This window comes from Nansenia antarctica (genome assembly GCF_963989245.1).
Source record: "Nansenia antarctica genome assembly, chromosome: 3".
Lineage (NCBI taxonomy): Eukaryota > Metazoa > Chordata > Actinopteri > Argentiniformes > Microstomatidae > Nansenia > Nansenia antarctica.
This window is the reverse complement of record NC_137688.1, coordinates 56269503-56290130: the sequence shown is the minus strand read 5'-3', so window position 1 is coordinate 56290130 and position 20628 is coordinate 56269503. Positions and strand designations below refer to the sequence as shown.

At 43.2% G+C, this 20628-nt stretch overlaps 1 protein-coding gene across 1 annotated transcript in view; it reads right to left on the bottom strand.

Annotated features, from left to right (window-relative positions):
- Positions 1-19759, bottom strand: part of slc16a10 (solute carrier family 16 member 10) — a 38843-nt gene extending 19084 nt beyond the window's left edge. Inside the window, exon 1 of the mRNA XM_080526067.1 lies at positions 19150-19759. Coding sequence (XP_080382193.1) covers positions 19150-19498 — 349 coding nt within the window. The 5' untranslated portion in view covers positions 19499-19759. The remainder of the gene's footprint in view (positions 1-19149) is intronic.
- Between the last annotated feature and the right edge of the window lie 869 nt (positions 19760-20628).

The following is a 20628-nucleotide window of genomic DNA, read 5'->3' as shown; positions in this document are numbered from 1 at the left end:
ACAACGTCTAAATGTATTTAAATTTTTATGAATAAAAGTCAGAACACTTGATCGGCTGCCGACTTGTTCCCGGTTTCACCAGCTGCTGTCACATATGAGGAGTGTGATTGTGTGATTGGTAGTTTGAGTTTAGCCTTCTGAATGGTAGTGTTTTCCAAGGTATTTTATCAATGAAGATTGTGCCAAATGTAGAGAATTGTGTGTAGTGTTTTACAAAAAGCGAACTACAAAATGAGTAAAAAACAGGAAATGTATTTGTGCAGAACTGGTGTGAGATAAGGTACACAAGTTTCAGGTTTAGGTTATTGTGTCTGCTACTGTGAAAACTATTGAGAAAAACTGTAAAAGCTACTAACAGTTCTATATTTACTCACTCCGTAGACACACAAACTCCTAATCTTTAAACCTGGAGTGAGCTGAGCCTATGGAAGAGCATGGCGACCCCCTTGTAAATGGGAGAAAGTGAAAAAAGAGAGTAGTAAATTCATAGAGATTGTAGTATGCTCTAGTCTATAATGTCCTTTGCATGTGGACATGTGTTTTCCAGGGCTTGAGCCAGTCATGCACTCCCTCCCAGTGACAGGAAGAGAGACTCAGGGAAAAGGAAGAGCTGATCAGGAAAACACTTGAGGTTTTTTATCATCTCCAAATACTGACTAAAGATCACGTCCCTAAAAGATAGTGACGCCTTTGCAGTTCCTCATTCAAAAAAGACAAAGACAAGGAAATGACTGCTTATGGCTGGTTAGTGGATAATGGCATACCCATTTTTCAAGACAACATTCTTGTCTCTTTGCCTCTCTGAGACTCTCTGGGACTCCATGGGATCGTATCCTTATCTTCTATCTGTTATCCCTCCGCTATACAGCTGGGGGAATACAAGGTCAGGGGTAGATCCCTACTACAGTAGACCTCTGGCCTAGGGCGATTCTGCTGTACAGATCTCTATCTCTGCCTCCGGAGGCATCTGTCTTCCAACACAGGAAAAACAAGCAGCAGCGTCAGAGAAAGAACCCCCCCATCCCCCTCCCCGCTCGACACCGAGCCATTGTGCAAGAGTAAGTGCCCTTTGACCATAGAAATGATAGGCCTAGAATAATTGGCCAAGTGAATAACATGTTTGGAGGGAGATTGGATCCAGTGTGAGGTAACTGAGAGTCATACTGACTGACACCACAAACCCAGCTGACAAAAGGAGACTGCTACTCAAGTTTCCCAACAGAGAGGAGCAGTTATAGTCTGGAGAACCTGACAGGGCGAACAGCAATATGCTTCAACAGTCAAACTGCTGATCTCTCAGAAAGGTCTCAGAGTTCTGCTTTCTTTTCCTTCTCATTTGGGGTGGGGGGTGGGGGGGGAGGCCTCTGTCAGGCCTCAAGGGTTAAGCTGATCTTCTGTTTGCCTCAGATGAATCTCTCCTTCTCTCCCCATGCTGCTGGATAACTCTATTATTCTAGACTGTACAAATAGATCGAGGTTCATCACCATTGTGATGACAATCCATCAGTATGAAAACACAAGTACCGGAGTTTTAAAACATCAACACAGTGCATGTCACTGATGCCAAATGAATCACTCAGCAAGTAGTACAGTCAAAAACAAGAATTGTATTACGTATCAAGGGTATCAAAGTGAATATACTGTATCTAGCTTGTGTAGCCAGTCATAGGACAGGAAGGAACATATAAAAACAACCCGGTAAAAAGAAGAAACAGCTGCCGAGGATGGATTGGTTACGGCAGTGAGCAGAGAGATTGATGGACGCATAGAGGACTTGTATAGAGGACTGAACTGAAGACACACTTGTTGCACACAGTCTTTGGCGACTAGATCGACTTCAGTTGGCAGAGTCACGGGTAACCTGAGATTTCTGCAGTTTTATTTCCGAGGTTGCCTGCTTACTAAAAGCATCTACATTACATTTGAACCATTTAGCAGATGCTTTTATCCAAAGTGACTTACAACTTGAGATTACAGGGACAGTCTCCCTGGAGTAACTTAGGGCTAAGTGCCTTACTCAAGGGCACACTACTGGTGGTGTTTCCCAAGTGGGATTTAAACTCATGACCTTCTGATCACCCGTCCAACTCACTATCCACTAGGCCACCACTACCTTAAAAGCAGATCAGGACATTCTCAAGTTACAAATATATATATACATATATATATATATATATACATACATATTGCATATTCATGTTATCTCATGTATTAATAGCTATGTTTGGCTAGCTTCCGCATAATGTCCTGGGCATGTCTTCCTGTTATATTCACTCTACAAGTCAACACATTAGAGGCAATACTGTCTATTAAAATCCATCCCAAAACAGCAGACAAGAAAGCTGTACGCCTGAATGAGGCCCACTGAGTGAATTCCTCAAAATGCTATGGGGGGGGGGGTCGTCTCATATTTGCTGAGACATCAGCTCACCTCAACCTACATACTGTAATACAGGTAAAGTGAACAAAAAGGGAGAAGAATCTCACAAAGACAACAGGAAATTGCTGTCCTGTTTTCATCTGCTGGCTTTCTTGATTTAAAAGCATTTACGCTTCAGACAGGGAAGAATTCCAAATTGAAAATGTAATATCAGGATGCTCTCTTTCCAGGTGACATCCGCCTGCAGCCGGAGGCCACACAGTCCCTGACAGACCAGGCGGAGCTGGTCTAAGTCTTCCGTCTGCTTTCTCTCTCTCCTCTCCTCACTCTCTTCCATCTCCTCTGTGTGACGAACCCAGTCACCCCACCACCACAGATAGGCCTGCCCCACTAAATGAAAGGGGGTCCATCATCACACTCACTGTCACATTTACTAACTCTGAATCTCTTCGCATGTCCTCAGTGTGCAGTAATGGCACGAAGGAGGTCAACACTACTAGGGCTTTTTTATGTTAAGGTCAGTGAATGATGAACACTCTGTGGCTGTGAACTGTTTGTCTGGCATCTCATTTCTACACATTATCATTGTACAATTACTTTGTGGCAGTCTAGAGGCAGTTTTGCAGATATGACAGTTATTCTCCTTGTGCAAGTTCTGTCTACGCAATGATCAGTCTGAATCCCTGCTTATTTCACATTTTTGTTGGATTTCACTGAGCCCCAGGACATCAAACAGGTCAGAATATTTGTCATTTTCAATCTCTGAATAAAGACTGTCCTGTCCGCCCTCTTCCCCGACGATAGTAGGGCTGACCGATAAATCGTATTTTCATCGTCATCGCGATATGAACATAAACACATCAAAAAAGGCTGCCTGAAGCGCGAAGAATAAGAAAAATATAATTGTGTGTGTGTTCGTAGAATTCACTCTGAAAATCTGCTCTGATTTCAGAGCGTTCTGGTTTCAACGTTTTCAGCGTAATTTACGACCTAACTGTAAACATGGTGGACACCAAAAATAACATTACCAATATTTCGCTGGCGGCTAATAATTTCGAAACCGTTTTTGACAACGAAGATGACAATTTAAGTTTTTATTTTTTGTCTGTTATGATCTGCTGTCTAGTGGTTATATGTAGAAATGTATAAACGTTGAGTAACAGCAAATCTAAAACATCACATTTCTCAGAGTTTTGTGAGTGTGACTCCTCATGAGAAAACGTCCAAACTCTACAGAGAAATAACAGGCCAAAACTTATTTGACTGTACATGATGCCTATAAACACAGTGACCAAATATGGTTTTGATTATGGTTTTGGTTTGGAAGATTACCAGATTCCATCACAGAATTATTTTATATGTAATGGGAGACATTACAGTTGTTTGTTTTCCCACAGATATGTTTTATTTCAAGAGATGTTTTTGTTGAGTTTAGAAGAAAATATTTTAAAGGGAGCTGGGGGTAATTAAATGTCTTATTTAACCCTCTATGGCACACATTATGAATCCAGTTGGGGAAAAAATGTTTGGAGTGTTTTTAGAATAGACCAAATAAACATAATCTAAAGAAATTTCAAATAAATATTTTTTGGGGGGTACTTTTTGGGATGCGTTGCCTTGAGGCAACACTGTGCCATAATGGTCAGTCAAAGTCAAAGTCAAAGTCAGCTTTATTGTTAATCCAATATATGTACAGACATACAGAAGGCTGAAATTGTGTTTCCCTCTCATGCACGGTGCATAGCAAACAAAAACAATAAATAACAGTATAATACGACAAGATTAGACATAACTATATATACAAAAAATACTAGATGAAAGATTTTAAATGCGCGGTACAATGTACAGGGGTGGAATACAATAGACAATAGTGCAATAGTGCAATAGTGGTAATTGGCTCAGTATAATAGAGTAAAGTGGCTAAAGTACGTAAATGTAAGTAATGGTAAGTAATGGCATGGAGAGTGCCCCCGAGAGGTGCCCCAAGAGAGGCACACCTGCCCCCTGACAGGTGCGCCTGACCAGTGTCATGGTGTCATGGTGAATCCATGGTGGCACAGTGTTGCCTCAAGGCAACATTTGCAACTTACCATAATGGTACGGTGTTGCCTCAAGACAACATTTGCATTTTAACAAGTTTCCATTACTTAATTAGCAAATAAAGTAAATTAAACTATTAGAAGGTAAGCTTTACTCAGCTATTATTATTAATTTAAAATTTTCCAGATTTAAAAAGGCCAGGAAAATATGTTTTCAGACGATGTTTGTGGAGAGAAATGGCTAAGCTGATCCTTGTGGGACAGTCTGCAAAAAAGGGATTCAGCATGGCCTCCAGAGAGACTGCCTTTGGTTCCTTATGGCCCTGCCTCTTTTTCTAAGTATTGCCTCATAACTGGGGATGCATTGTGTGAATGTAAAAGGCCAAGAATGGGTATGTTGCCTAGAGGCAACAAGGTGCCATAGAGGGTTAAATTAATGTTCTGTTTAACTGGTTGGGTATGCATGTGCAATTCGATGAAAGCTTGTTCAGAATAATTTATTTCATTATTGTGGAGGCTGTGGCGCAGGAGGTAGAGCCGGCGTATAACGATCGCAAGGTCGGCAGATTGGCAGTTTGAACCCCGGCTTGTCAAGGTGTCCTTGGGCAAGACACAGAACCCCTCAAATTGCTCCCAATCAGTGGGCCGGCGCCTTACATGGTAGCTTGCCGCCATTGGTGTGTAAATGTAATTACATTTGATTGTAAGTCGCTTTGGAATAAGGCGTCTGCTAAATGCCAAAAATGTAAATGTAAAATGTAAATGGGTGAATGAGAGGCTATTGTAAAGCGCTTTGGAATAAGGCACTATATAAGTCGCAATATTGAACAATGTTATTGCACATCGCAGATTTCCCTCATATCGTGCAGGCTGAAACGATAGCATTCCGTTTCTAAACAGGATGTCTTGGGCTTCTAATGGAAGCCAGTGGGTGCCCTTAACTCAGCAAATACACTCAGGTTATCTATTAACTGAAGTGAATGGAAACTACTAATGGTCAAGCCAACCAACTAATATTGTACTTTTCAATGTTGGTACAGACCATTTCGCCTCTGTGGTCAAACAAACACCAACCACTGCATCCTAGGAAAAAGCCAGTTGAAGAGTGTCCTTAATCCAACACTACAAAGCCCACGGTCTGGGGAACCCCTCCCTGACCCAGGACCTCTCTCTGCACTACAGCCTCTCACTCCCAGTCAACACCATAAAGGGAGGTGTTCATCAATCAACAGCACACACTGACAGCCTGTCAACAGGCTACCAAGGAAGACAGGTGTACCAGGCAGCCCACGCTGAGTGGGAAGCTAAAGGAAAGAAAACCATCTGTCCTATTTTACTACAAGCAACGGGTGGGTTTTAAAACAAGGTGTTAACACTGTACTGTAGTCTGTTTATGGTGCACAAACATTTTGCATGCTTATGGACTACTACAACCATGCAAACACATGAAGAAAAATAAGGGTAAATGTCCAATAAGATAAGCACATTTCTGATGCGTTTCAAATAAGTTTCAAGGGAGTACATATGCCAGCACTAATAGATATTTACATCTAATAGATATTTACAAAAACAGCAATTTGAATTCCTATGGGCATGAAAAGATTTGTCTCAATATCCTTAGATATCTTTCAGAATAACCTACAAAACCGTTCCATTAAGAGCATCCATGGGACTCTAAACCACATCTTTAACTTGCTGCTTCTTTCTTTCTTTCTTCTTTATTTTTTTACTTGATTAAGTAAATAATACACTGTATATTTTATAGATTTCTCATCAGCCCACCATTAATTTGGTCCCAAAGTAGAGTTACTTTTGCATACAAACCTCATAGATATCGCACAGGTTTACTTCCTGGAATAGTCTCATAGCAGTGCTATGTGTTTTGTGTCATAAGACTATTGCAGGAATTGTATCTAAGCTTGCTATTAGGATATCTATGAGGATCTCTTGTGTAACAACAACAACTATCATTTCATTATAGGATGTTTTTACTTCTTCTGGGAAGATTAAAATGCCCAAGAACCAGGTTGTGAGCTTCTAAAGCACAACAGTCTGAATTACAGTTCAGCTTTAGCAACAAAAAAAGAAGACCGAAATCTTATTATGACATAACCACACAGGCTTTCAGAGCACAGTGATGTATGTTAGGCAAACAGTTTAGACTGAGACATGCTTTTGGGAGAGCAGCTAAGCTACTCCAGTCTGCAGCCAGCTATCCATGGGGCCTCTAACTCTGTCCATGCTCCTGGGTTTGATCTGAGGAGGCTAAGCTGCTCGATGTTGACAAACTGGCCTAGTTCCAAACCCGTCCCGCAGGGCATCACACATCTCTGGCCTGTCCCGGGCTGGACTCAGGACAGGACCCCACTCTGGCTCCATCAGGGGGGAAGTAATGGACCACAGCGCCAGCCTTGCCCTGCCCTGCCCTGCGTCGGAGCAACACAGCCCCGACCCCAGCAGCCAGGCAGCCACGTCTCATTATGATCAGACCGACTCTCAATTTAGACCCAATCACCTCTGAGGAGGAGGAGGAGAACGCTGGAGTGGTTACTGTGTACAGTAACTCTGCCGCAAGCAGAGAGCAAGACTGCCTCGGAGCAGAGTTGTATCCAGCAGAGGACGCAGGCGAGCGGGGTGAACAGGTTTAAGACGCAGACCCCATATGTTCTGCATGTTTTCGAACTCCTTTTGCAAGGGTTCGTGCTTATGTCCCCCAAGGGGGTTGCAGCATAATGACGACCACGAGACAAGTACTGGGGCTGTTATCCTTCCACAAAAGAGCATTCAGTGCTCTGAAAGACGTCAAGAAGTTGAGTGGTCGACGTGACACATAATGGTCTTTAACTGGCTGTGAATGAATTCAGTCCATCCCCCCCAAAAAAGCCACGATTGCTCAGATTCACACTTGTGACCATTGTGAAAGCAGAACAGTAATTCCATGTAACTGTTGCCAGGGAAACCACATTTGGTTTGGACCAGAGACGAGGCAGACGAATAGTGAGAGAGAGAGAGAGAGAGAGAGAGAGAGAGAGAGAGAGAGAGAGAGAGAGAGAGAGAGAGAGAGAGAGAAGTTACAGAAGAACCGTTTTTAGCTCACAGGAAGCGTCCGTTTGAAAGGGGGCCAACAATGTACAGTTATGCTTGAGCACCTTGGTGTTACACTGAACCAGTTATGACACGAGGCCCCCTCGCTGCGCCAGCTCCATTCCTTCCTTGTGCTCACGCCAGCTCCCTCCGTCCACTCTGTGATGTCAAGCATTAATGAGAAAAGCCCCAGTCACGTCGTTACCAGAGCTCTTGGCTAGCAATTACACTAATAATTAAGAGCGGTTGCTGTTTAATCTCCTTGGCGCCATGCAGAGCCTCAGTCCACTACCCCACATCTGGGCCTGAGTGTAGCCTACACTATATACCATCACCTAGCTGACTCCAACTCCTCAAGACCCCAGCTGGAAGCCATTACACTTGGCTAAATTATAGAACATTATGGGGGGTGGGGGATGGGGGATGGGGGGGGTTAACTCTGCACACAGTCAAGTTTGGGTTAATTCTAAACACCAATTTTTCTGCAGGAAGTGAAAAGGGGGTTTTCATGGTTGCTGAATCATCTTATCAAATGAAAAGGAAACACCAGCACTTGTTTGGCAGGATTCTTTCTTTTTTTTTTTTTTTTACTCCAGTCGATATTAAGAATACTAAATGTATCATATAGATGTAAATGATGAGAGATGTCAGTGGCAGGGGAAGAGAGTGGAGTATAAAGCCCTGATGATGATTGTTACGTCCCCATGTGTCCTTGTTGTGTTTCCTTCCCTTCTGTGTTCTCCTCTGTCATTCTACATTCAGGTGTAGTCAATTGGCCAATCTGTTCCCCCATTCATCATTCCAATCCCATAAGAGCCATAAGATCTTGGAGTCGTAACAATAATGATGATGATTATAATTGAGGAGTTTCCCTCCAGTCTCTGTATTGTGTAACAGAGTTTGTGCATGGTTTATTTGAGCTTTTTCCAACTATCACCAGTCTTTGTTCCAAATACTTTTCAAAAGATTTGAAATTTCGAATCATACTAAGCAGAATACCTTCATCCATCCCAATCTTAACTCCCGTTCATCAACTTTTCATAAGAGTTTTAAGAGCAAATGAAATGTTTAAAAAAGTTTTAAAAACTGAGGGATTTCAGTTTATTCCACACAAAATCAAACTCTAAAAGGCAGTTAGTCGACTGTCATAACCCTGTAATGACATAGTAGCTGCTGTTTTCTGGAATATCAGCTCTGTTTCCTGGTAGAGTTACAGATAAAACAACTGAGGAAATATTGCAGTGTAACCTTAGGACACAGGCACAGATGGCCACCCAAATGGATGTTTATTTAGGTGAGCTATTGAGCAGAAGTAATTTGAATCCAAACACAGCGATTTGGACCCTGAGGTGGTTGTATAATGATGCCTGGCCACCTTCCATATCACAGTTCACCTTTTATTCAGATGAGTGTGTTTGGTATTTATAAACAGTTATGTTTAGTAATGAGCACCCTAGGGAAATAGAATTCCCTAGAATTCTAGCCTCAAGATGCACTAGTAAGGCTTGCTTTTCAGAAGTTTCCATTTTGTCTCACAATCTATCCCTTTTCACTTGAGGCTAAGGCACTACTGTAGTGGTACTGTTTCACTGCAGTCATTACTGGGAGTTTTTTCCTTTTCTTCCAACCCCTTGGGCTATGGGGTGACGTTCACTGTCATGACCAAGAAGCCAAACAATTGGTGCTCCTGCTCGCTGTGTGGCATGCAAGCTGTGCTTTTGCGCCGGTGTGTTTACCCGTTCCCTGCTTTATCTCCCAACAACCTTCACCTTAGCTCAGTGTTAAACTTCTGAGAGACGGATATCAAATGCTCTGTCAACCATTAACTTTGTCCAGCTTGCAGATCATCAACGTTTTTTGGAGAGCTTCAACCCATATGTGGTTTCTTTTTTTTCTTTTTTCTTTTTAAATTGTGCCAAAGCTGGCATGGTCAGACCAACCATTTCTGACTTCCAACCGTTTTCTAGGAATTCATACTCGTCACACAGCAGTAAAAAATCTCAAGCGCATACGATATTGAATTAGACCCATGATACTATTGCAGCCAGGTTGTTAATGTCCACTTTCAAAAGGGCTGGAATGTGCTCCTTTGTGGGGCTAAGCCCAGGATAAGAGAGATATAGAGCAATGCATAGGGCTGCCGTCTCCCGTTGAAGATTTCCTCTCTGTACCCCACGCAGACACGGAGCTATAGACCATTGTGTTCTTTTATTTGTTTTAATAATTTTACTGCTGCTGCGTGCTTCTCAGACAGTCCCAGCCGAGGGCCCAGAGGACCAGGGACCCAGGGAGATGGAGAGAGGAAGGCCTCGCCCCAGACCACCTTGTTTTCTGTTCCCCCTGCTCTCCATGGGAGCGAGACTGGAAGGAAAGTACCACGGATCCTGCAGCTATAACTCAGATTGGGGGGAAACAAACAGGCTTGGAATCGGAAGAACAGGGTGCCGGGATGTGGGATTATCTAAAACATGCATCTTGATCCCATGCTGCGCCGCCACTCATTTGCCTCCTCATTTACAAATGATCAGGGAAAGAAAATCACTCTCTGCGTGGTGTACTGTACAGTGTACACTCGCCCGGTTAGTGTGTAAAATAATGACAGACATGTTATGTAATCTCAACGTACGTCAGAATCATTGGCCTAGGGTTAGGGTTAGGACCCTCAAGGTGGTTTTATGTTGGCAGGGCCCTTCACACTCTATCCTGTCCAAACCACCAGGGGGCAGTCAAATGAACTCTGTTCACCTGCGTCGGAGCACAGCAGATCCTCACTGTGAGAGATACTGAAACAATATTTTCAGTTTAACGCTAAAGCTGAACTCAGTTTCGGTCAATAACCATGTCAAGTTTACTTCCAGAGACAAACCATCATTCATCAGCTTTATCTGTCTGCCTGACCTTTTTGTTTAACATCCATACCAAAGAAAACTATATCTAGTCATATGAAGGATATGAATGAACATCTTTATCTTGAAGGTTGCTTCAGATTCATCAAAACAGATGGTCAGGAACAGTGAAGCTCTTGCCTGTGTGACCTACAGGTTGTTGGTTTTTACAGCTACTCTAACATTAGGTTCCACAAGCAAAGGACTTATATGGCATGGGGCCTAGGAGCAACCCCATCTGGCATTCGTTGTAGACTGGAGTGAGGGAGGGAAAGAGAACTCTTTACACAGATGTGACGGCCAGTGACAAAGCAGGGGTCCAGCCCATGGGCTCCAACTCCCCACCCCAACATCCCATGCCGCGATTGGCTGATTAGGGTTCTAACTCTCCTTCTCATCCGCTTTGGCACTTGTTTCTGCACCTGGGGCAGAGGGGTGGGCACAGCAGGCCAGTGTGTGTATGGGAGTGAACCATTATTTCTCGTGACAAGTAAACCTGGCTGGAACAGACCTCAGTTTAACCTCATCTCTTAGAAAAAAGAAGAAGAAAAAAACGTTCAAGTTGAATGCATTCCGATTTATTTACATGGTACATGGTACTGAATTCCCTTCTTGAGTTGAAAGACGCAATTATCTAAGAAAGACTAGATTATTAATCCTTATAGATAAAGAACATCATTTTCTTTTCAACAGACTATACTTGGCTCTAGCTCATAGACCACAGTTGAGGGAGACCAGCCGTGGATGTGAAAAGTTCAGGTCCATTTTTCAGGACTGTTGGCAAAGCAACCCTGTGTTTGGCAGTACAGTGCACTCAAAGGGCCAGACATTTTTTTCTATGTAATTCTCCTTAAAGCTTAACATAAGGAATTAACCAACACTGAGGTGCTTTGAGGTTATGTAGAAAAATGTACTACCTCATCAGGGCAGGATGATGAATGTAAAAATCAGAAAGAAACATTCCACCATCACTCACACTCATGAACAGTAACTCTTAACTGATTACATGTGACATTCATTCACTAGACATGCTTTTTTTGTAGGCTTATTCAGTTAAGATTGTAGCCCACCTGTTTAAGTTGAAGGGCTTCTACATACATGCCTCAGTACATTTCTAATATAAGTTCTCAGTGGGGTAACACAGGGTTTTGGAGCTAAAGCATGAGGACCAGCTCTGGGGGATTTTGCTCCATTAATGAGTGATTAGACTAATCCTCAGCACGGAGAACAGAAGTAGGGTATAACACATATACTCCAACAAACAGCTGAAAGGTTGAATCAAGTTTTTTTTGTGTGCAATGCATTTTTTAATTTCTGCCAAAGTCTATACATGCTCTGTTTAATCTATCTTCATGGAGTAGAGTCTAAAATCATAATTTAGTAAAGTAAAGTACATTTATGACTGCAAACCATTCAATTTCAGCCAGAACAACATTGGGAGGCAATTAGTACAGTGCTATTCTTTAGATGAAGACAGGGGTAATGAAGGGAGCGATACAATACTGGGCACAGTAGCTGGCCAGTGACCCCCCCCCCTTCCCCTCACCACATGAAGACATGTCCCATTCATGACAAATGGCTTAGCATGCTTCACACACATGGCTGAGCCACCTCATCTCTGACCTCTCCCCTCTCTCTGAGCACTTGCAGCTATTATCACTAGATTAGCTAGTCATCACTTGTTTATCCCTCTCAGTGAGCAAGCTGAATAGGCATCAAGTGGTTTTCATTCAGTTTCCACCAGGAGGGCTAAGACTGTACTACTATCCCACATGTGAGGCGTAAGCATGGACCAAACCAATTTGATTAAATGGGGAGGTTTTTACTTTTGATCTGACAGCTCTGGGGAAATGTCAAATGTCATGACATAATAACCACTCTGAGTGGCATTTAATGTCTATGATCCACATTAATGACCAACTAACCTGGTCTATGGCCATGCTTAAATTCTTAAGACTTATGGCAAATAAGTCACAATGGTGAAGGAGCTCATTGTGTCTGAAGTCTCTCTCCACCAAGACAACATCTCTGTAAAACAAGTGTTTTATTAGCTTAAATGTAACTTTCGCTAATATTCGCTACAATTCCATAACATCCCATCACAGTTTATCATTTTCATATTAGGTGTGCCAGATAGAGAACCGATCTGTACAACTGTCTCATCCAGGGCTAACCTGAAGAGGGGCATTAGGAAGGCCAAACACAACCACAAACTGCAGCTTGAGGAGCACTTTCAGAACACCTCTGATCAACGACGCATGTGGCAGGGCATCCAGGTCATCATGGACTACAAGCCCAAAAACACACCCTCCCCAAGCAGCACTGCCTCCCTCCCAGACAAGCTCAACCACTTCTACACTTGCTTCGACCAGGACAACAAGGAACCAGTCATCAAAGCTGTTTCACTCACCTCCATCATCAGGAAGTGTTTTGAGAGGTTGGTCCTGGCTAACCTAATCAATGGAGGATGCCTTCTCCACAGCACTACACTCCGCCCTGACCCACTGGATTACAACACCAACGCAAGGATGCAATTTGCTATTTGTTACGTCCTTCTGTTTTCCCTCTCACTATCATTCTACATTGATGTGTCCGTCTGCAATTGGCCATTCATCCCCGTCATTCATCAATCATTCCCTGTTCCTGTCCAATCAGAAGGCTGCCTGTCTGTTTAAATGTTCCACCAGATTTCCCATTGTCAGTCGACTAGTTTTGGGTGTGGTTGTGTTTGTTCTGTCGACTTAGATTCTTTCAGTAAAATCAGATATCAACATGTACTTACGAACACTTACAGTAGAGCTTTTTGTTATTATTAACTTGTCCTGTCTTGTTCATTTGCCTTACATTGAACATTGTGTCTTTTGAGTTAATTTGTTTTGGCACACACATACACCATAGAAAACAGGTGAGTAGGTGAGATACCCTTGGATGCCCATGTATTTATTAGAATAGGTTGTACATATGCACTAGATTAATAATTAGGATTATTTTTTAGTTGGCACCGCTCATAGTCTACCTGTTGTCCTTTGGCGTGTGTATTGTAATCTCATCACTATTATTGTAAATAAATTCTTGCACTTTAGTTAAATTGCTTTGTGACTTGTTATTAGTTCACAACATTAAGCTTGATGTATACACTTTGTTGTCTCCCCTACACCCCCAACGAGTCAGATCTGGGAGACATAACACTGTTCATTGACTTCAGCTCAGCATTCAACACCATCATCCCCTCCAAGTTTGCCATCAGCACATCCCTCTGCAACTGGACCGTGGATTTCCTGACCAACAGACCCCAATTTGTTAGGTTAGACAACCACACCTCCTCCACCCTGACCCTGAACACTGGTGTCCCACAGGGCTGTGTGCTGAGTCCTCTTCAGGAAAACAGATAGTAGTTAAACCGCTGGTATAATAATCTGATGGGGTTCATTCTAATCTAGGCCTAAATCATTTATCAATCTTGTTTACCCTGTCATTCTAAATAGTATCTAAACGTATTAGTATCTTTCTTCTCTCTCTCCCAAATATACCATATACTGAAGAAAAAAAAGTCCCATTCGGAAGGTTTATTGAGTTTTCCAATGTAATCTCTGCCTAGTCAATCATCCTCTCATCCTGCCTGTCAGGGCAATGGGCCTCTCACCATTGATCTTCCTTTAAACTTCCTGTACTTTGGACACTTCCTATACAGCAGGTAGTATTTGTGCAACACAACAATCATCCCACCCTCTAACCCCATTCAGTTGAATGGTTCACCCAATTTCACCTCGCCCTCATGGTAGTAATACTGGGTAGTATCCCGTAGTCTTAATTATTCATGACATTGATTCCACAAGATGTTGGAAACATTCTTTTGAGATTCTGGTCCATAATGACATGATTGCATCACACAAGATTTTTCAGCAGGTGCACTTTCAAGTCAGATCCGGTGACTGGGAAGTCCACTGAAGAACACTGAACTCATTGTCATGTTCATGAAACCAGTTTGAGACGACTTTTGCTTTGTGACATGTGGCCATGAAGGGATGCACATGGTCAGCAACAATACTCAAAGAGGCTGTGGCATTCAAGCGATGATTGAAAACCTCAACAATCATCCCAGTCCCGAAGAAAAGCACGGTGAGCTGCCTAAACGACTACCGCCCGGTGGCACTCACACCAATCATCATGAAGTGCTTCGAGAAACTGGTCCGGGCCCACATAGTCACACGCCTCCCGCCCAACCTGGATCCATACCAGTTCGCCTACAGAGCCCACAGGTCCACAGAGGACGCCATCGCGACGACTCTCCACTCCACTCTATCCCACCTGGAGAGGGGGAACAGCTACGCGAGACTGCTCTTTGTGGACTTCAGCTCTGCCTTCAACACCATCCTTCCAGACAGGCTAGTGACCAAACTACTAGACCTGGGACTATCACACTCCATCTGTGCATGGATCAAGGACTTCCTGTCTGACCGCCCCCAGAGGGTGCGGGTGGGCTCCCACACCTCCACAGCCCTCAGACTCAGCACTGGGTCCCCCCAGGGCTGCGTGCTAAGCCCCATCCTCTACAACCTCTACACCTACGACTTCACCCCCGTCCACCCCAGCAACTCCATCATAAAGTTTGCAGACGACACCACCGTGGTGGGCTGCATCTCGGGGACGAGGCGGCGTACAGGGATGAGGTGGAGCAGCTGGGCAAGCTGTGCAAGGTTAACAACCTGCTGCTGAACCAGTCAAAGACCCAGGAAATCATTGTGGACTTCAGGAGGAAAAGATCTGAGGTCCAGCCCCTGCTCGTCGATGGAGGGAGCGTGGAGAGAGTCTCAACCCTCCGATTCCTGGGGGTGCACATTCAGGATGACCTGTCCTGGAAGACCAACACAGCAGCCATCATCAAGAAGGCACAACAGCGGCTCTACTTCCTGAGAGTCCTCAGGAAATACCACCTCAAACAGGAGCTGCTTGTGACCTTCTACCGCTGCACAGTGGAGAGCATCCTCACCTACTGCATCTGCGTGTGGTTCTCCAGCTGCACAGCCGCAGAGAGGAAAGCGCTACAGAGAGTCGTGAGATCGGCCCAGAAGATCATCGGCGCCCCCCTCCCCTCTCTGGAAGAGCTGTACAACACACGCTGCCTCAAGAAGGCCTCCAAGATCTCCAGAGACCCATCCCACCCTGGGAACGAACACTTTGCTCGGCTGCCCTCGGGCAGGCAGTTCAGGACCATGTCCGCAAGGACAAATAGACTGAAGCTCAGCTTCTACCCTAGGGCCATTCAGGCCCTGAACACAGCAAAGACCTAGGTTCTAGGCCCTGGACAATCTAGACAATTTGATGGCAGCTACTAGATTGTAATCAAGTGCAATACTGAAACACAACTGTGAACATTTCAAACCTACAAACTGCGACACTTTAAATGAATGTGCAATAATACTATGTGCAATATGACAACCCTCGTGCACATAAGGTTCAGAGATAGGAAATGTTAGGATATTTATAGCATAGCATAGAGTACAGCACAGTGTTTTATTTGTATAGTATAGTATAGTGGATAGTGTATATAGCCTTTATTTATGTAAACCAGCTCTTTTCCCTTCTTGTTTTTAGTATTTTTTTCCTAGCACCAGGGGAGCCCCCCCTCACAAATTTCGTTGTATGGTACCTGTACTATATTAATGACAATAAAGACCATTCATTCATTCATCATCATTAACGGGCCGAAAGTGCGGGCCATTACACCAGATTGGACTGTTGAGACAACATGTAATGTTGGTCCATGGATTCATGCTGTTGGCACCAAATTCTGAGCCTGCTGTCTGTGTGCCTCAGCAGAAATCGAGATTCATCAGACCAGGCTACATTTTCCCAGTCTTCAACTGTCCAGTTTTAGAGAGCCTGTGCCCACTGCAGCCTCAACTTTCTGTTCTTGGCTGACAGAAGTGGAACCCAACATGGCCTTCTGCTGTTGTAGCCCATCTGCCTCAAGGTTTGACATGTTGTGCATTCTGAGATACTTTACCACTCACCAGAATTGTACAGAGTGGTTATCTGAGTTAACGTAACCTTTCTGTCAGCTCGACCAGTCTGGCCATTCTCTGTTAACCTCTGTCATCAACACAGCTTTTCCGCCTGCAGAACTGCCGCTCACTGGATGTTTTTCCTTTACTGTACCATTCTGAGTAAACTAGGTAAACGAGATTGTTTTGCGTGAAAATCCCAGGAGATCAGCAGTTTTAGAAATACTCAAACTCAAAATCACTGGGATCACATTTTTTCCCCAATTCTGATGGTTGATGGGAACATTACCTGAAGCTGCTGGCCCATATCTGCAGGAATTCATGCATTGCGCTGCTGCCACACGATTGGCTGATTAGATAATTGCATGAATGAGGTGTACAGGTGTTCCTAATAAAGTGTTCGGCGAGTGTATGTTTATGAAAGGACACAAATAAATGTTTAACAACATCAGGGGGGCGTATTCCATCAATATCGCTAAAGGAAAATCCAGGCTTCTTGTTTGAGATAATAATAAATAAATAAACAGAAACAAACCTTCTTGCTGGTGACTTGAGAGCTAACACCTTTGATCTGTCTATTTTAAATGAGTGACAGTTAATTGTACAATAGGCCACATTTCAGTACCATTAACTTGGTTGGGCTGATCTGTAAGGCCTGTTATATTGTAGTGAAACGTTTTGCTTAATTTATGGTTAAGTATACGTATATATCCCACACATGGTTAAGTATATATATCCCTCACATCTGCACACAAACCAAGCCAATGATGTCATGCGCCGTTGAGAGATCTTGCTTTTCTTGTTTCCTGTCTTAACCCCAAAAGGCATTGCCCCTGAGTAACTGCAGTTTTATGAACTAGGTAAAATAAAGGCCATGATATGGGCTATTATGATATGGGCAACCAAAAACCCCACAGGCACCCAACTCCCATTGTCCAGCAGCATCTACTGGCATCCTGCCTTATGTTCCTTCCTCAGGGAGACCTCTGACAACTGGACTAGGAGGGATTGGGGAAATGGGGGGCGACAGCTGGACTCGAGGCACGCTGATGCAATCCCCGCCACACATTCCGGAAGCGGAAGCTCTAAGAGGTTTTTAATGTTGTGGGACAAAATCCGGGCATAGTATCGAAGTGAAACAAGTAAAACAGGAATTAATAGGATTATCAGTGATTAGCACTTGAAGTAATTGCGTTGTAACAATGTTATTACAATGTAACAACGCTCCTAGGCTACATGAGTCTGCAGAATATCTTAGATATCAGCAAAGATGCTCAATGGATAAATCCATTCTCATTGGGTGAAGAATCAGAACAAAATTATACTGTATATACATATTATGTGTGAAGAATATAGTGATTTCTGATGTATTTCTAACCTACCACTCCCAAACACAGTGTAACTTTTACTTTCATATATAGCCTGGGTCATGACCTCACCCTTAAAAGGAGTGACATCAACACTTTTGCCTAATCACAGCAGAGACCGCAGTCCTCTTACCCTACCCACCTATGTATTACAAGAACCAACGAACCATGCATCTGTGTTAGATTGCCCCCACTTTATTGCCCTACAAAAGCCAAAGCATAGCAACTGCCGAAATGATGAAACTAAGAGAAATAGAGACTGGTAGCTCATGGTTGATGTGAAGGATTGTCACCACATAGTAAGTCAGTATACTACCACATCTTCAATTATCTGTAAAAATGTATTTGGTTGGATAGGGCTGTCACTGAACATACTCCAGTTTATGTTGCTCTGAAACTAACTGAAATCGTCAGTCTCTGTAACCAAGAGACTACTCCACTTTACTAATACCTACCTGGGTTGTGCTAAGGGGGTTCACATTTAATACTTTGAGGACACAATGTAAAACATTTAACCATTTCATTATTCAACTATGATCAGTAATAATTAAGTGTTCATGTGCCCTGCTCTGAACTATTAGTTCATACTGCAAGAGCAGCTGCCAATTAATGAAAAGTTGACAGACACTGTGAGCCAGCGGGAGGGTGCCAACAATAAACTCGTTCTCCTGTTCCTTATGCTGTGGGCTTACTATTTGGACAAATGGGTTCAAAGATTAGCCTAAATTATACATAGCCATGCAAGCGCAAAGAATGTACCCTACATAATAGCGGATATAGAGATATGTAGTAATTAAATCCCACATAATTGTTTTTTCTTGATTCTTCATCTCGTAATGATCTTCTGTGACGATCCTAGTATGTTCGACTAACCTACTGACCTTTACAGAGCTTTCAAACGGGAAACGTAAGTGGATGAAAAACGTTATTTACATAATACATTTTAGTCAACTGGAATTTTGCATTGACAAAATAAACGTAGTAAATGCAATTCAATTTTAACCAACTTGATCTTTTGATTTGCGAATCGTTTGCGTTCATTTTCGCGGTGTTTTAAATGCCCGCCTCCTGGAAGTAACGCACGGCGAAAGGCTCCTACCTCCAACAGCCAGCCGAGTGGCATGGCATGTTCTTTTTGCAACCAGGAAAAGCAGCGCAATTATTATGAAGTTTGAATGATTAATGATACCAAATTAAAACGTGGATTTTAAAAGTATGTTTTGATTACTTAGCATTTAGCTAATTCCATTTGTCAATTCAACATTCTTACAGGAAGTGCTAGCTGACAAAAAATAATGGCATGATTGTGTCTCTGTACAGTAGGCTACACAGAGTACACACACAGGCCGAGCAAGCTAGCCTAGTACAGCTCCGTTTGGGACAACTCACCTGTTTTGAACCTGAGGTCTTCATCATCTTCTGAGCCGAATTCTTTCAGCAGGGACACGAACAGGATGCCAAAGGCGTTCTGGATTCCAAACACCGCTCCATTGCACCACATCGCAGCCAGCATGACCACCCATCCCCAACCTCCTTCAGGGTGCACGAACTCTTCCTCTGCCGCCTCGGGGACCGGCTCCTGGATGGTTCCTTTGCTCTCTCCGTTCTCCTTCTTCTCCTCGGGCTCTGCGTCGCTCCAGCTTGTCCCCTCGGGCTCCACTGCGCTTTCCTCTGCAGGCACGACATCTGCCGTATCATTACCAGCGTCATTGTCTGACATATTGTAATCTTCTGTCATTTGCTGGTACTAATGCCGATATAAACGTTACTGGAAAATGTCATACACTGGCGGCACTGTCACAGATGTGCTCTCAATACAGCTAAGCCTATTTGATTTAAATAACAATTGAAGAGCAGCAGATGAAGGTGTACCCCAAAAGTGTACCCCAAAATGTGTCTAAATACTCATTTCAAGAGTATTTTCCCTCCGGTGTATCAGCTATGTTATCTAGAAATTGCATCCATTCAGAAGCACTCGTAGCTTGCGGTGGTGATTTCTACGACCTATGCCTACACTGTAATGCCTATCCACCGTGTTGCAATATTGTATAAATAGATACACGGAGAGGCGTGGCGTGCGTACATTTCGCAGATTTCTGTCGCCGATTGGACACATAGAAGTGACGACAGATCATTGAAATAGAGCAGCATAGCCCTTCTGTATGAAGATTATTTGACTGTAGTGTGTGAAAATATACTGCATTTCTCTCAAGAAACTGCCAATCACAGGCGTATCAGCTATTGTAACGTTCATTCTACAGGTGTATGGCATGGGTTAATGTCATACACTGGATCAATGTCCAAATATAAAGTTGTATTAATCTCAGATATCTCAGATGTAAATTACATAAAGTATTTGGATTGTATTTATCTAAATGAAAAAAAAACGTACATTGTTAGGTAGGTTGTGCTCATCCTCGTGTATAGTAAGAATACTCCTTCAAAGAATATGATCAATATTTACTTTATTTCACAATTTCGGATTACAGCAACATCAACGTTTTCAAGAGCATAATATGCTGGATAAAAAACAACTAACAAACAGCGCCCTCTCCTGTACAAACGTTAGCAATGGTTTCTGTAGCAGAAATTCACACATCTTGTGTTCATACACATGGATAAATTAACCAACTCATGCTTTAGTTGACAACACATTTTTTGACAAATATGTTTTTATATATCAGGTCAGGAAGTGAAAGAGTGAGTGACAGACTTGTAACAAGGAGGCGCGATTCAAGCAACTAGCATCCTTTTGTCATAATCTTTGGGAATGGGCAGGGCATAGGCGGTCGCCTAGGGCGCCAATTGCCCGGGGGGCGCCAAATGCCCCACCCATTTGGCATTTGGCGCCCCCCGGGCATTTTTATT